The 17519-nt window shown below is 48.0% G+C and overlaps 1 protein-coding gene across 1 annotated transcript; it reads right to left on the bottom strand.

Moving 5' to 3' along the window:
• Positions 1–1483: 1483 nt before the first annotated feature.
• Positions 1484–16710, bottom strand: CLDN16 (claudin 16). Its single transcript, XM_063131408.1, has 5 exons — positions 16597–16710; positions 11500–11602; positions 6638–6802; positions 4511–4702; positions 1484–1617 (listed from the first exon to the last, which is right to left on the bottom strand). The coding sequence occupies exons 1-5, from the start codon at positions 16708–16710 to the stop codon at positions 1484–1486; spliced, it is 708 nt and encodes a 235-aa protein (XP_062987478.1).
• Positions 16711–17519: the final 809 nt, after the last annotated feature.

Raw genomic sequence — 17519 nt, forward strand, 5'->3', positions numbered from 1 at the left:
GATCTCAGAGGAGGCGCTAGCAGTGGTGTGCCGGCTGCTGTCAGGGCTCGCCTTTCATCCGAAAGCGAGGCCGAATGAGCCTGTGGAGCAGTAATAAAACAAAGTCTATTTCCCATTGTCCCGTGCAAAAAACATCTGAGGCATTGTTTGCTTGCCCTGAAGAAAATGCCTTTGACATGAAATTCCTTATAGCGTGAAAACTGACAAACAAAATCGCTGGAAGTCATTGGAGTGAGACGCGTCAATGACTGAGGTCGGTCTGAGCGGTGAAATGATGCTGGCAGGAAGGGCATGTGGGATTCCAGCTGTTTGAGCCTTCTTGCTGCTCAACGCCTTACGCCCATTTGGATTTTGGGGCAGATAGTAGCCTGCTAGCTTGCCGAAGCATCTAAAATAAATGAAAATGCAGTACGCTTTAAGGTCTGCATCGCTGAAATAAAACAATTTCCAAAGTGCCCGATGGAGAACTCTGTGTAACTCAACAAAGCTCCCTGAAGGACCTGCTGAAGACCACTTCACATGTACACAAACGTTCACATGGAAGCTATTTCCAGCTAAGAATGAGCATAAATCTTTCACCTTTGTAAACTGCCCAGAGAGCTTCGGCGATGGGGCGGTATATAAATGTAATAACTAACTAACTAAATCTTAACATTTAGCTATTATTCATGCACATGGGCTTTCCTCTGTGTATGCACTGGGCAGCTGTGATTGGCCTTGTGTGCAATGAAAAGCCTGCATATAGGACTGTTTCACGCTTGGCCATGCTCCGAGTGGCAGAAAAGTCCAGGGAGAGTTTTATAGGGGCCAATTCCTTTGGAAAGAAACCCCACAGCAGACTTACAGTGTTGTAATATCTGTTTATTTACACATATATACAGGTTTTGCAGATAGCAAGCAAACAGTAGCACAGGCCTTCCAAAAGCAACATCTGTTGAACAAGCCATGGAACCCAGAAAGGTTATTCTTTTCATGTTGCAATTTCTAAGCGTTGAGCTGTTCTTTTTTTCCACACGAGGCCTTATCGGGTGTTTTTAGATTCCCCTGCATCCATGATGGGATGATTGTCCTATCAACCTAAACAACGCACATTCAGACCTCCACAGCAGGAGAGAAATTGCCCTAGAAGGAAAGCCCCAATGGCAATCAACATCTCAGAAGGCTTCCGGTCATTACAGCAATCAATGACCAAGTACTTGCTGAAGGAAACAGGGGTGAACATCCGCTGGATCAATGGAATTCAATATTTCTTGATCAGGCAAATTAAATATGGGTGTTTTCTGCATTACACACACTATTAACCCTAGTCATACTTTTTAGAAAAAACAATTGCGATGGATGAGAAGATGTCCTGAACATCATTTGTGAAAGCAACCAGAGTCTTTTAGGATGAATCACAGCTTCTGAACCGTCGCTTCTGAGTCCAGTAAGTTGCGAAGAAGATGAGCAAAATGTTTTCCGCCTACCCGGCATCTCCCCTTCCTCACACTCTGGTGTCCATCGCGTACATTTGGGCAGTGGCTGTCTGGGAGGATGGATGGTACAGGTTGGTCATCCCAGAAGGGGAATAGGCCTTCCGCAAGGTACTGGAGGAAATGCATCTACTAGAGCTGACATCTGTGGAAGAGATAAAATACAAAAATGTTACCGGCTAGTGCAAATTCCTCCTCCTCCATCTCCATTTTGTCCATACCTGCCTGCTAGACTTTAGTACAGGGTTGATGAACCTCTTTCAGCCTATGGGCTGAATTCAGTTTTGGAGATGCTCTTGGAAGTGGGAAAGGCTGAAGGCAAAGCAGGTAGGACCCCAAAACCCCAAACAATATATTTATTATTTTTTTATTTTATTTAAATACTGTGCTTTTAAACTGCCTAGTAACTGAAGTTCTCTGGGCGGTAAACAGTAGATTAAGATGCAACTATTATAAAGAAAAATCAGCGCAAAATAAAACCAAGAAAAAATCAGCAGCAAAGCACAGAACTATTATCTATATTGTATACAAGCCCAGACTGCTCCTTCAAGCCAGTTATAGTTTTTGCCCTCTGGCGCCATCTAGCGACCTTTCTCGGAACCGCGGCCTTCTAGGGAAGTTCCAAGTTCCTAGAAATAGTTTTTGCCCTCTGGCGCCATCTAGCGATGTTTCTCGGAACTGCGGCCTTCTAGGGAAGTTCCAAGTTCTGAGAAATAGTTTTTGCCCTCTGGCGCCATCTAGGGACGTTTCTCAGAACTGCAGTCTTCTAGGGAAGTTCCAAATTCTGAGAAATAGTTTTTGCCCTCTGGCGCCATCTAGCGATGTTCCTCGGAACTGCGGCCTTCTAGGGAAGTTCCAAGTTCGGAGAAAGGTAACTTCCGGCCTAGCAGAGGGGCCAAATCCTCCTCACCAGACTGCTCCTCTACACCTGTCATATGACGGGCTTTTTTGCTAGTAATATCATAAAACCAGACTAAAGTCATCAGCGGAACAGAGTACTAAAAGCAGTTCTTAGACTGCCTGGGAGGAGAAAAAAAGTCTTCCCTGGAGCCAAAAAGACCCTCCTCTCCAGGGAGAGCGTTCCAGCAATGGGATGCCATCATGAAAAGGCCGCCTGCCTTGCCTCATTTGGCAGGGGCACCTGGCAAGGGGCCTCTGGGTAGGAGGAGACGTGCCTTCAGGTAACCTGGCCCCAAACCATTCAGGGCTTTAAAGGTTAAAACCCGCATTTGAAATTAACCTTAGAAAAGGTGCTTCAAGACTGGGGTGGGGGGTGCACAAACTATGAGAAACCACCAAAAAACCATGAGTGTGGAGTATGGAAAAGGGGGCCATGGCCTTCTGGGCAACCCGAGTGTGCCAGACAAGCAATGTCAGTGGAGGATTGGTAAAACCGCTCTGGCTTTCAGTGAGAAGCAGGCAGGAGCTGTCCAAGGTGCTTCATAAGTAATGAAAAGTGCTCCATACCTTGGAGAGCTTCTTTATTTATTATTATTATTTATTTATTTAGAATGTTTATATACCACTCCCCATTGAAAAATTTCAGAGCGGTGTACAATATAAAATGAAAAATAAAAACAGAATAAAACAGTTAAAACAAAATTTTAAAGAAGCAAAAACAGAGATTCAAGGCTGCATATTAAGGAAAGGCTTCTTGGAATAAAGATGTTTTCAGGAGGCGCTGAAAAGAGTACAAGGTTGGCGCCTGCCTGACCTCCAGAGGCAGGGAGTTCCACAGGAGGGGTGCCACCACGCTGAAGGCTCTTCCCCTGGTGGATTCCAATCGGAGGATGGATCTAGGTGGAACCACCAGGAGCAGGCCCTCGGATGAACTCAGTGACCGGGCAGGTTGGTAAGGGAGAAGGTGCTCTCTCAGGTATCCTGGTCCCAAGTTGTTTAGGGATTTGGACACAAGTACAAGAACCTTAAACCTGGCCCGGTGGTGAATAGGCAGCCAGTGCAGCTCCCTCAGCAGAGGAGTTACATGTTGGAAAGGGGCAGCTCCAGACAATAGCCGAGCTGCAGCATTCTGCACTAGCTCCAGCTTCCGGAGCAGCTTCAAGGGCAGCCCCACATAGAGCGCGTTGCAGTAATCCAATCTTGAGGTTACCAATGCCTGTACCACCGTGGTCAAGCTATCCCTGTCCAGGAGAGGCCGTAGTTGGCGAACTAACCGAAGATGGTAAAAGGCACTCCGAGCCGTGGCGGCTACTTGACCCTCCAATGACAGAAATGGGTCTAAGAGTACCCCCAAACTACGAACCTGTTCTTTCAGAGGCAGAGCAACCCCATCCAGAACAGGCAATGAGCCTGTCTCCCGGACTCGGGAACCACTCACCCACAGGGCGTCCGTCTTGCCAGGATCCAGTCTCAGTTTATTGGCCCTCATCCAGCCCATTACTGAGTCTAGGCACTGGTCCAGGACCTGCACAGCCTCACCTGATTCAGTTGTCACAGGGAGATAGAGCTGCGTGTCATCAGCGTATTGATGGCATTTAGCTCCAAATCCCCTAATGACCGCTCCCAACGGCTTCATATAGATGTTAAATAACATTGGGGACAAGATGGTGCCCTGCGGCATTCCGTAGCCAAACTTTAGAGCTCCATTACAAGTTCTGGCTGAAACACAGAGCAGATTCAGTGCCCCACTGACATTGGGGCCACCAGCCTCCACTGCAGATAAGGGATCCCAAGTTGGCCAGGTTTGATTGGTGGGTCTGAGGCTCGATTTAGCATGTTCTGGTGTCTTGGGAGAAAATGTGAGGCCCGCAGAATGTGAGGCGCAACGGACGCCCCCCCCCTTATTAACCCTGACTTTCTTCCGCGTCTGCGTCCACATTTAATTTTTCTGAATCACCAAGAGAGCTGCAGCTGTGGAACGGTATAGAAATATAATAACTGAAATCAATGCCTGGTTGTGACTTCTTGCTCTGGCCCCTGGAGGGAGGGCACAGATGCCTGACTTGGGGGGGGGTGCGCAAAACATTGTGCCCAGCCAAAGTGCGCAAGTTTGCATCCTCTTTGCCTTTGGCTCTTACCTCTGAAGAGATGCATGCAACAGGTGAGCAAAGCACCGGATAAGAAGCAGCCCAGAGACCCGCTCAGTCCGAGCCAACACGACCACCCAAATTTATACTGGATGCCCACAAAGACATTGTGCAAAACCAGGGTGGAGCGCTCCACGTAGACCCCGATGGCGTACCAGATGGAGCCAATGAGCCCCGGGACACCTGCAAGAAACAGAGGAAGCTCCAGCTGTTACCCACCCAACCTCGGAGGTGATCCATGTCTAAAACAAGACGGTGTCCGCCTGCAGCCAGGCTCTTATGCCGGCCACAGTTCCAGTGGAAGACCAAACCCCTGTCGCATTGGATGTTGTGGACAGAATGAACTCCCTGAAAGCAGGGCCGGCAACAATGGTAGGCCTGGTCAGGCACTTGCAGATGCCCAGAGCCCAGCACACAGGCCCACCTGGAGTTGGTCCTCCTCTTCCCCATGGCAACCTGCTTATTCACCTGTCACTCGCTATGGCCCAGGCAACGGTGGTGCTGAGGAGTAGCAGCAGCACATGCCAGGGCCTGCTGGCTCCCTGGATCTCTCTGCCTGTCAAGCACGCAGGTGGCGGCCACGATGAGGAAGAGGACCAGGGGCTGTTGGTGTGGGTGACCATGGCAGCGAGAAGGAGGCTGCCTTGCCCAAGAGGCCTCCAAAACTTGGAAGGTTCTGCACCGGGGAGCCTCAGCTGGTCAAAGAGAAGGCAAGAGCTTGTCTTGGTTTATAGCAGAGGTGCACAACCTTTTGGGCTTTGAGGGCCGCATCAGAGAGCTTCTGCTATGGGGCGGTATATAAATGTAAATAATAATAATAATAATAATAATAATAATAATAATAATAATAATAATCAGGTGTCTGGTGGTGTAGTGGGGGCCGCACACATCCACGCGTATGTATGCATACCCACACACCCCACTCACACACACTTAGGGCTCCAGGGTTAGAAACTCTGGGGCTACAAAGCTCTTCTGAAAAGCATGCAGCCAATGCCCTGCTGACATCTCCAAAGGGGTGGGGGTGGGGGTAGAGGGGGCTGAACCAGTTTCCTTGCTGGTTCAGTATCCTACATAGTACCCCGTGTAGCTCCTCTCCTTTCCTGGGCAAGGCCAGGAAGCATTATGGAGAGCACTGCAATGGGCAGAATGCATGTCTCCTGAAGAACACGGCAGCTCTCCAGCAGTATGTAGAAAACAGCGGATGATTCTCAATGGGGAGGCCATGGTATTCAGAGAATCATAGAATCATAGAATAGCAGAGTTGGAAGGGGCCTACAAGGCCATCGAGTCCAACCCCCTGCTCAATGCAGGAATCCACCCTAAAGCATCCCTGGCAGATGGTTGTCCAGCTGCCTCTTGAAGGCCTCTAGTGTGGGAGAGCCCACCACCTCCCTAGGTAACTGGTTCCATTGTCTCACTGCTCTAACAGTCAGGAAGTTTTTCCTGATGTCCAGCTGGAATCTGGCTTCCTTTAACTTGAGCCCGTTATTCCGTGTCCTGCACTCTGGGAGGATCGAGAAGAGATCCTGCATTCTGCACATGCTTAAAGGCACTCTTTGCTTCATAGAATCTGTACTGGTCCTAAGGGTGGGGAAGAGAAACGGGACTAAAACTGACCATCCCACCAGCTAAAGCAGTCATTGTGTGCCACGGAATATTGTTGCCAAACGCCTGAATGTCGATGCCGTGCCAGAACTAGAATGGAATGGGAAAGTTCAATTCCAGCCTCCACAGGGCAAGGGAGAAGCCCTCCACTTCAGAGGTTTGGAAACGGCACGTCCCCTTGAGGCCTGTGTGTAAGTCATCACTTTGACATGGTCTTTTGCTGAGTCTTGTGTCTGTAGGAATGGCGGAGGAATTCGCAACAGATTCAAATGGGAATGACATTTCTATGAATCCAGGCTGTGGGTTTCTCTGCACACCAGCTTTTTATGAGTCATGCAGATTCTGTGGACTTGCAAACCAGTTTTTCACTTTGGGGGTGGTTACGCTAATTTTCATTAGGGCTACTTTGCATTAACTCGTGCGCATTAGCGCACTTGCGCAAGTGTATGCATACAAACCCACAATTCCACCCACGCCGAATCTGAATCCCAAATCTCTGTTGCCAACTACCTCCAGTTAACAGAGCTAATCCGGATATGAAGGAGATGCGAGTTTTGATGCCGGGTTCTTCCGTGAGGAATTTCACACAGTCGAGGCCCAGAAGGAGGAAGGTGAACCCAAAACCAGCCAGGATGTCGGCTGCAATCAGCATCGCTCGGGTCAGGACCAGTTTCACTGCAAAAGAAGAGAGAGTCCATCTTGAGGCACAAGGAGCCAAAACAGAACAGGGAGCTGTTGAATGAACTCCTATTGAGTCTGTCCTGACTGGCAGCTGGACTTGAACCTGGGACATTCTAGATGCAAAAGCTAAGCTATTTTGCATTCATGAACTGTGTATGCCAGTTATTGGGACAAAAAAACTAGGTGGTATTATTATTATTATTATTATTATTATTATTATTATTATTATTATTATTATCCCACATTTTGCCCAATGCTGGGCCTCAAGGTGGCTTCATAAAATGAAAACATATACATTTAAAACCTATAAATAGAAATATACAATGGTTTAGATCCTTGACTGAGAATCATAGAATCATAGAATAGCAGAGTTGGAAGGGGCCTACAAGGCCATCAAGTCCAACCCCCTGATCAATGCAGGAATCCACCCTAAAGCATCCCCGACAGATGGCTGTCCAGCTGCCTCTTGAAGGCCTCTAGTGTGGGAGAGCCCACCACCTCCCTAGGGAACTGGTTCCATTGTCATACTGCTCTAACAGTCAGGAAGTCTTTCCTGATGTCCAACTGGAATCTGGCTTCCTTCAACTTGAGCCTGTTATTCCGTGTCCTGCACTCTGGGAGGATTGAGAAGAGATCCTGGCCCTCCTCTTTGACAACCTTTCAAGTATTTGAAGAGTGCTCTCATGTCTCCACTCAATCTCCCCTTCTCCAGGCTAAACATGCCCACAGTTCTTTCAGTCTCTCTTCAAGGGGCTTTGTTGATCTTATGGCTAGATTGGGCATGGTGTGGGACTAACTTAAGACAGCCATCTTTCTTACTTCAGTTGTGAATCACAGAGCTAACATTTTCTACATTCCTGATATATACAAGCAAAAAACCAGAAGAATAACCTGCTTGCCAACATAGAGTTTCATGTTTTAATTCACTTAGGGTGCAATCTGATGCATGTTTAGATAGAAAATAATAATCCTATAGTTTGGGAATACTTGGGAATAAGCACCGTTTTGATGTAGAAAAGAATAACCTATTTTTAAAGTAAAAATAATAAAATGAGCATCTGTAACCATGCTCATGTTCAGTTAGCTGCTCCCTAACTCTAAAATATGTTAAGAAACAAGAAAAAAGGATGTTGCAGCGCACGGTGTTAGCCCTGGCAGGGAGAAGGAAAGGAGTTGGCTCAGTTGCACGGATGGCCCCAGCTGCACCATTGAGTAAATCACCACTAACAAGCATGGCTAGTGGATCTTGCCTTGTCTCAATTTCATTCGCAGATGAGAAGCATGGTTGGTTTCCTCTGTCGGAGGAAATACACCAAAATATGGCAAGAACATAAGAAGAGCCCTGCTGGATCAAACCAAGGGTCCATCTAGTCCAGCATTCTGTTTACACAGTGGCCAACCAAATGCCTGTGGGAAGATCACCTGCAAGACCCTCTCTTCCATGTTCCCCAACAACTGGTGCATATAGGCTTATTGCCTCTGGTACTGGAGGTAGCACATAGCCATCAGGACTAGTAGCCATTGATAGCCTCCTCCTCCTCCATGAATTTATCCAACTCCCTTTTAACACCATCCAAATTGGCCATCATTCAAGCTTGTGGTAGCAAATTCCAGAATTTAACTCTGTGTTGTGTAAATAAGAATCATAGAATCATAGAATAGCAGGGTTGGAAGGGGCCTACAAGGCCATCGAGTCCAACCCCCTGCTCAATGCAGGAATCCACCCTAAAGCATCCCTGACAGATGCTTGTCCAGTGGCCTCTTGAAGGCCTCTAGTGTGGGAGAGCCCACAACCTCCCTAGGGAACTGATTCCATTGTCGTACTGCTCTAACAGTCAGGAAGTTTTTCCTGATGTCCAGCTGGAATCTGGCTTCCTTTATCTTGAGCCCGTTATTCTGTGTCCTGCACTCTGGGAGGATCGAGAAGAGATCCTGGCCCTCCTCTGTGTGGCAACCTTTCGAGTATTTGAAGAGTGCTCTCATGTCTCTCCTCCATCTTCTCTTCTCCAGGCTAAACATGCCCAGTTCTTTCTGTCTCTCTTCTTTTTATCTGCTCTGAACCTTCTTTTTATCTGCTCTGAACCTCCCACCAGTCATCTTCATGGGATGACCCCGTTGGGTTCTAGTATTATGGGGGAAGGAGAAAAATGTCTCCCTATCCACATTCGCCACATCATGCATAATTTTGTCCACCTCTATGTCCCACTTTACTCGCCTTTTTGCTAAGATAAACAGTCTTTGACATGGTAACCTTTCCCAGGAGAGATCCCTGATTTGGTCCAAGATAGCAAAGGACTGTGGTTGAAAACATCTCTGAATGCCTTCTTTGTGCAAGCTTTAAAGATTGTTATCGCGAAATCTTACCAACCTCTGGCTTTTGATTGTGTAAAAAACCTTGACAATTGGCAGAAACAACCTCTACCTTGGAGCTCAAGAGCAATACAAAGAGAGTAGTGGTGAGAGAAAAACTATTTTTCATTGACAGTCGGAACATCTGGTGTGGTTGCTTTTGCATTTCACCACGTGGGGTCCATGTCTGCAAACCCAAAACTGTGGGAAAGGGCCTTGCTAGACCATGCCGGATAAGCCGGCATGGAGGCGGGGCGACGGCGCACTAACTTTAGCGTGCGCCGCCCCGCCTCCTAGATGGCCGATGCGCAGGGACTATGGAAGCCCTGCAGCATCGGCCATTTTTGTTGTTGTTGTTGTTAAAGGGGCCACGTGAGGCCCGAAGACTCCAGACAAGGTAAGGGGTTTTTTTTTACTTAAGCCCCCCACCCTTTTTTAATTAAGCCCCCTGCCCCCTGCCCACTCTTTCCCCGCCTTCCCTCCCCGTCCCCGTCTCCCGTGTCGCCCTCCGCCATCCCCCCTCTCCCGTGTCGCCCTCCGCCGTCCCCCTCCGTCTCCCGTGTCGCCCTCCGCCATCCCCCTCCGTCTCCCGTGTCGCCCTCCGCCATCCCCCTCCATCTCCCGGGTAGCCCTCCACCATCCCTCCCCCTCTCCCGTGTCGCCCTCCGCCATCCCCCTCCGTCTCCTAGGTCGCCCTCCGCCATCCCTCCCCCTCTCCTGTGTCGCCCTCCGCCATCCCCCTCTCCTGCCGGTCCGGCCTTCCCCCCCATGTCCCCCCCGGGATCCCCCCCCCGGCCCGATGGGCACAGCCCTCGTATGAGCGCTGTGCCCAGTCCGTGGCTTTTCCCGGCTACTCGCGAGTAAGCGAGTAGCTGCAAAAAGCCACGGACCTTGCTAGACGGCGCGCCATAAGCGACTTCGCTTATGGCGCGCTAAGGGAGGCTTCAGTGCGCCTTGACCCCGGATTCCCCTGTGCGTCATCTGGACGCACAGCAGGGAAACCGGGTCTCACAGCGCGCTAAGGCCTTGTCTAGCAAGGCCTGAAGTCACAGAGATGCTTTACTTCAATAATTAAGACCCATATCTTATTTCTTTTTAATGTTTTCTTCTGGCATTTTTGTGGCTTAGTTATTTGTTTACATTTTTGGATTTTAGTGATGTATTTTTTTTATCCTTCTTTGTAAATTGCTTGGGATAGTTCTCAAAGAAAAGTGGGACAGACAAATATGGGTGTCATCTTAGGCATGGTAAGACAGGGAAAAAGAAGTCCTACAATCATAGAATAGTAGAGTTGGAAGCAGCCTATGAAACCATGGAGACCAACCGCCGGCTCAATGCAGGAATCGCAGCATTCCCTAGTCAAGAGTTGTAGGACTTTCCCCCCTGCCTAAACATGCATCAGTTGGTGCCCTAAGAAGCTAAACTCTTTAGCTTGTATATCATGAGTTACATATGCTTTTGAGGTTTTAATGCCAAATGCAACCATGTTTCTCACCATTCAGTGAGTTGCCTCTGTCAATGATTTCCCCCACCATTTTTCCTCCAAGGAACCCAAGGCGGCGTAGATAATCCTCTTCCTCCTCTCCATTTAATCCTCACAACAACAACCTGGTTAGGCCTCATCTAGAGTATTGCGTCCAGTTCTGGGCTCCACAATTCAAGAAGGATGCAGACAAGCTGGAGCGTGTTCAGAGGAGGGCAACCAGGGTGATCAGGGGTCTGGAAACAAAGCCCTATGAAGAGACACTGAAACAACTGGGCATGTTTAGCCTGGAGAAGAGAAGATTGAGGGGAGACATGAGAGCACTCTTCAAATACTGGAAAGGTTGTCACACAGAGGAGGGCCAGGATCTCTTCTCGATCCTCCCAGAGTGCAGGACACGGAATAACGGGTTAAAGGAAGCCAGATTCCAGCTGGACATCAGGAAAAACTTCCTGACTGTTAGAGCAGTACGACAATGGAATCAGTTACCTAGGGAGGTGGTGGGCTCTCCCACACTAGAGGCCTTCAAGAGGCAGCTGGACAACCATCTGTCAGGGATGCTTTCTTGTGGATTCCTGCATTGAGCAGGGGGTTGGACTCGATGGCCTTGTAGGCCCCTTCCAACTCTGCTATTCTATGATTCTATGATTCTATGAACCCTGTGAGGTAGGTTGGGCTGAGAGTCTGTGACTGGCTCACAGTCACCCAGTGGGTTTCCATGGCCGAGTGGGGACTAGAACCTGGATCACCCGACTCCCAGTCCGACACTTTAGCCACTACACCACACTGTTCTCACCCTTGACCTAACCGCTTGGCACCCTTGCCCCGATCTGGTTAAAGAGGTCCAAAGTATACATACCTGGGTGCTCAGCGAATATAGAGTCATATTCGTCACAGGTCGTTATCCCATCAAAGGCGTTGGTGACACACTCCCACCACAGGCCACGACACGTCGCACTCAACTGCGCAGGAGAAAGTTGTGGCTGTTACGGCTGCGATTGTTACAAGCCCCAAAGCGTTTACACACTCCGTTTACTCCACTCGGGAGATACCACAAAGGGAAAAGGAAGAGGGGAGGTGCAAGGGAAAGAAGGAGGGAGGTCGAGAAGCAGAGGACCTACTGGCACAAGAGATGCCTTGAGCAGCATTGGGTGGAAAAGCAGGAGACGAATTGAACAAAGGACACGAGCCGTAAAAATTACAAGTCTGTGGCAAAGAGCGAACTGGAGCTCCGTGGCAGGACTCTAAAGGAACTCTCCAAGGCTTGCATAACTCCTTTAGAGTTCTGACTGGTTAACCACTGCCCCACTGACGTTGGAGCCCCCAGCCTTCACTGCTCGGCCTGCAGATGGCTGCCCCAGGGTTTGTTCCCTGACTTCTCCAGTTAAAAGCCTCTCAGAGACAAGGGGAAGCAGTTACCAATGATGGCAGACAATCCCAGGCCAGGCAGACAAAGAGTCTGCCACGTTCATTTCGGATGGGAAGGCAACAGGAGGCTAAGCTAAAGACCTCATGGGAAAGTTGGGAAGGGGGTTTTGAGGTTGGGTGGTCAGGTGTCTCACTTTAGAGAGGGCAGTCCTCTTGCTGAAGGGCTGTCCAGAGCATATTGGCTATAAAGACCAAGAACTCTCAGAAGGAAGAGCTAAAGGGCTTTGAGGTTGCCCACCAACAGCACCTGGATGGCAGACTAAGCAGGCAGGCAGAGACTTCACCTGGTCACTGCCTTCCCCAGTGGCCTAAATAGGCCATGTGTCCTCTTTTACAGAGCGCAGTCCTCCGTTTGAATGCCTGTCCAATCCAATTCTGTTGTAAAGATAATGAACCATTTTGTTATGGTTGCCTGGCCACAGTCTTCTCCACTAGGGTGAGATGGACTGTATTTCTATCATTCTTCCTAAATCTGTATCTCTTAGTGTGGCCATGTGTCCTCTTTTACAGAGGACAGTCCTGTATTTGAAGGGCTATCTGAGGACAGTCCTATATTTTGAAGGTGTTCCCTATTTTTCCAGTCCAAGTTTGGTATATAGATGAGAAGCCATCAGAAGGAAGAGCTAAAGGGCCTTGAAGTTGTACCTGGACTGCAGGCTGAGCAAAGCACACAGGCCTCCTGGTCATGGTCTTCCATGCTATGGTGCGATGTTGTGCATTTCTAGCTTCGCACCTCTCCATGTAAATTAACAAGTGCAGATTTTGGGGAGATCAGTGTCCCCTTCTGTCTCTTTTGGGTTCTGTCTCATTTTTGGGTGACTCACAAGAGGCCACCCTATTTTGAGAGGAAGAGGAAGGTCTGCAGGGGTTCTGGTAGAAACTCTGGAATGAGACTCATTTAAGCCAAACTGGGTTTTGTGTCCTACAGTTCGCCCAAAGAGACAAGACCTGAGAAATTAGATTTCCCATCATCTCTAAAAGAAGGACCATGGGGGGGGGGAAGGGGTCTGGATTAGTCCCTGGGTTGCTGAGCCTTCTTTCTTTCTGCAAAGCTGATCCGCCTTGTGTTGTTTGCCGTTTCAACATCTGGGCACTCCGACACCAGCTCTTTGAAAGGATTACGGCTCATTAACCATATGCTGATACTTAGCGAGGCAATGAGTTGGGTAAGTGAGGAAAGCGACTCAATTCATAAGGTATTAAGGCCGGAGGCCCTTTGCGGAGCAGTTTGGTATTCACACTCAGTGCGAGACCATGCGAAGCGTGGCTGCCGTTCACCCCAAGGGCACGTGAATGAAAGACCAAGGGGACGTGGCAGCTGCAGGTGCCTTTGAACCAAGGAGGCAAGGTTGAACCAATTTCTGCTGCTAAGTGTGATGATTTATCTCCAGTTCCCCATAATAAGCAGCAAGTCAGCCCACTTTCCAAGCTGCCCATGGCTGAACAGGCATTTCCCTTTGCGGACCTGGGCAATGAAGTTGGAAGGCATCCCAGCTGATTTCCAGGCACAATCCTATGTATGTTTAGATAGAAAAATGTCCTTCAACTCCCATCATCCCCTAGCCAACATGCTGGGAGTTGTAGGGCTTTTTCTGTCTTAGCATGCATAGGATTGTAGCCTTAAGCTTCAGTCCTATAGCTGTTTCCCTGAAACTAAGCCCAATTGAACGCAGTGGGGCTTATTAATATTTATTTATTTATTTGTTTATTTATTTATTTGTTTATTATTGAATTTATATCCCACCTTTTTCCCTCCAAGGAACCCAAGGTGGTGTACATAATCCTCCTCCTCTCCATTTTATCCTCACAACAACAACCCTGTGAGGTGGGCTGGGCTGAGAGTCTGTGACTGGCCCAAAGTCACCCAGTGGGTTTCCATGGGTGAGTGGGGACTAGAACCCGGGTCTCCTGACTCCCAGTCCAACACCTTAGCCACTACACCACACTGGCTCTCACTGCTTCTGAGTAGATATGTGTGGGCTCATGCTGTTAAGGTGCTGTAATTCTTTCAATAGTACCTGTTTTTGTTGTTCTTTAGAAGAACCTGTGAATTTTCGGTAAGCGATCTTTTTCAAGCAAGCTACCCCAATATTAAGCAGGGTTTGAAGGGCTTTCATGCTACAGATATTCTGTCCCCTTCATGAATGCAAAAACAGGCCCACAAATGTTGAGGGAGTGAGCCATTTCCTTAAAAACTTTTCCTCAAGTTTCAAGACCCCTCTGCCACTCACAAAATGTGGCAAGAAGAGGGAATGCACATGACACGGGAACAATAGTCACCAGACTATTGTGTCCAGTTCTGGGCACCACACTTCAAGAAGGACACAGACAAGCTGGAGCGTGTTCGGAGGAGGGCAACCAGGATGATCAGGGGTCTGGAAACAAAGCCCTATGAAGAGACACTGAAAGAACTGGGCAGGTTTAGCCTGGAGAAGAGAAGATTGAGGGGAGACATGAGAGCACTCTTCAAATGCATTCTCTTCCCCTTCTTATTGTTTTATTATGATTTTATTAGAATGTAAGCCTATGTGGCAGGGTTTTGCTATTTTATTGTTTTACTCTGTACAGCACCATGTACACTGATGGTGCTATATAAATAAATAAATAAATAAATAATAAATACTTAAAAGGTTGTCACACAGAGGAGGGCCAGGATCTCTTCTCGGTCCTCAGAGTGCAGGACATGGAATAAGGGGCTCAAGTCACAGGAAGCAAGATTCTGGCGAGACATCAGGAAAAACTTCCTGACTGTTAGAGCAGTACAACAATGGAATCAGTTACCTAGGGAGGCTGTGGGCTCTCCCACACTAGAGGCCTTCAAGAGGCAGCTGGACAAGCATCTGTCAGGGATGCTTTAAGGTAGATTCCTGCATTGAGCAGGAGGTTGGACTTGATGGCCTTGTAGACCCCTTCCTATTCTATGATTCTATGATTCTAGACACCGTCAGTGTGATGACCTTGCTCTAAGGAGCGGTTTCACAAGCCTGAAATTTTTCCAGGGGGGTTGTGTTTTCATAAAAGGAACAAAACATCTATAATCAAACCAACGTAGAAGTGAGTGGGAGGAAAGGGAAAAGGGAAACCACTCTAATATTGCATTGGAATTCTGACGTCGTCGTCATCATCATCATCATCATCCCTGATTAAAGAATCCAATGAATTAAATATGTGTTAATCAAGTAAACCTCTATAAATGTGCTTAAGTCTAAAGCAAAAAAATTGAAGTGGGGAGAAAGCACACTTATTTCGTTTCTAAATGCCCCCATGTGTCTGTCTCGGCAAGTACCGTCTTATAAGAAGTGTTCCTTTGTGGTGGGGGAGCAAAGGGGTGGCGGCGGCACCTCTTCTGTGATGGTACCTGCCATTTTATAAGTACTTAGGTGAAAAATAATGACTGTTTTAAAATAAGTTGCCAGATGAATCAGGGATGCTATTTTAATGGATGAATAGTTCAATCCTATACAAGCTTAGTCAGCCTCATTGAGTTCAATGAGTCTCCTACCACCCCCACCCCACACAGATAAGCATGTATAGGATTGCAATCTAATTAGCTTTTGCAGCACAATCTGACCCATGTCTACCTGGATGAAAGTCCCACCGTGTTTAATGGGACTTATTTCCTGGTGAGTGTGCATTAATGATTTAAAAGTTTAATCTATCTAGAGTGACCACATGAAAAGGAGGACCTGGCTCCTGTAACTTTAACAGTTGTATTGAAAAGGGAATTTCAGCAGGTGTCATTTGTATATATGGGGAACCTGGTGAAATTCCCTCTTCATCACAGCAGTTAAAACTGCAGGTGCCCTGCCCTCTTTTAAATCTGGTCACTCTAGTATAGCTCCTGCACCTTTAACTGTTGTGATGAAGAGGGAATTTCACCAAGTTCTTCATACATACAAATGACACCTGCTGAAATTCCCTTTTCTATGCAACTGTTAAAGATACAGGAGTCCTGTCCTCCTTTTCATATGGTCACCCTACATCCATCCATCCATTCATCCATCACCATCAGTGTACAGAGAGCTTTGGCTACTGGGCGGTATATAAATCCAATAAATAAAATCATAAATGAATAAATACATTGTGCTCTACAGAATATCATATGCTAAAAAGCCCAGCCTCTGTCCTGAGGAAGGGTATGATTTAAATCTGACATGTCACTTTCACTGGGATGGCTCCTGTGCTGTTGATAGCTGCAGACAAAAATTCAACTGGTATTTTTGTAAACCGCCCAGAGAGCTTCAGCTATGGGGCGGTATATAAATGTAATAAATAAATAAATAAACAATGAAATGAAATAAAAGATTTCCCTCATCACGGCTCCTCCTTGCCATGGGAAGCTGCACCCCTGATGAATTTCTGGCTGCCAGACAGCCATTAAAATCCCAAGGGAAGCTTTGCAGGAAAGTAAACCAGCCACCTTGAGATCCGGCAGGCAGCCGGTAGCCACAGTGGCCCTGGAGGGCCAACGGCATCAGCTCTCATTCCACTGCCTCAAAGTGGGCAACTCCCTTCGCTTACGCTTTACCTCCAGGGAGTCATCCGTGTTCACCATCCAGCAGTCGGTCCAGGTAGCTGCAATCAGGAATCCAGCAGAGAAGAAGGCAAAGCAGCAGCCCAGGTATTGGAGCAGGTGCTTCATTTTCCTCACCTCCCAGCTCTTGATCTGCTCCCACCGGTTCTGCGTGAAAGCCTCAGCCCATCCCCCTGCCTCCGTGGGAACGTTCAGCTTTTTTTTGCTAATGATCGACAGAAGAAAATGCACCTGCCGCTGCCTGAGCAGGGGACACACACTGGCCAGAGTGGACAGAGGAATAGAGTTCAGACCTTGTACTACGCAACCAAGACGTGGCCACCGGTCACCTGTATTCAATTAACGCCCTCCCTGCGATGGTGGTTCTGCTGGTGGTGGTGGTGACGATTTTGCAGAACCTATTGTACCTTCAAACACCAGCCATGACCCAAACCCTGTGCTGAGGATCAACGATTCCTCTCGCATGTTGAGAAGTCATCATAGAAGTGCAGAACAGGAGGTGACCAGCCTTCCTCAACCTGATGTCCTCCAGCTGTGTCGGACTACATCTCCCATAATCCTCCAGCCACACTCACAGAGCAATTCACATGATCCGGACCACAAGATTAAATAAGCACAGAAGAACTGCAGGGAAATGTCACCTGGAGGTGACCTTCCCTTGGTAAAAATGCATCCCATTCTTAGAATGTGCCCCCAACCCCACCCCTCACCAATGTTATGATCTAGAAAAGATATTCTGGAAATGTCCAAAATCCAGCCAATTACAAGTGCTGATGGTTTCACCCAAAATAGGCATTTTGGCAAAAGGAGAGTGCTGATGAGAATTTTCCGACCCAAACTATTTGGTTCAGCTCTGATTTCAGTCCTCCTCCAGGTGCCTACTCTGAGGGAAGCTGTGAGGACGACAACAAGGGAAA

The sequence above is a fragment of the Elgaria multicarinata genome, chromosome 8 (assembly GCF_023053635.1).
Source record: "Elgaria multicarinata webbii isolate HBS135686 ecotype San Diego chromosome 8, rElgMul1.1.pri, whole genome shotgun sequence".
NCBI classification, from domain to species: domain Eukaryota; kingdom Metazoa; phylum Chordata; class Lepidosauria; order Squamata; family Anguidae; genus Elgaria; species Elgaria multicarinata.

What these genes read in the sequence shown, in the direction of transcription:
- CLDN16 (XM_063131408.1), bottom strand. Translation starts at nt 16,710, where the DNA reads ATGAAGCACCTGCTCCAATACCTGGGCTGCTGCTTTGCCTTCTTCTCT. An exon ending in ACACGGATGACTCCCTGGAG is followed by an intron (nt 11,603 to 16,596) that starts GTAAAGCGTAAG and finishes TCTCCTGCGCAG; the next exon opens with TTGAGTGCGACGTGTCGTGG. An exon ending in TATATTCGCTGAGCACCCAG is followed by an intron (nt 6,803 to 11,499) that starts GTATGTATACTT and finishes CTTCTTTTGCAG; the next exon opens with TGAAACTGGTCCTGACCCGA.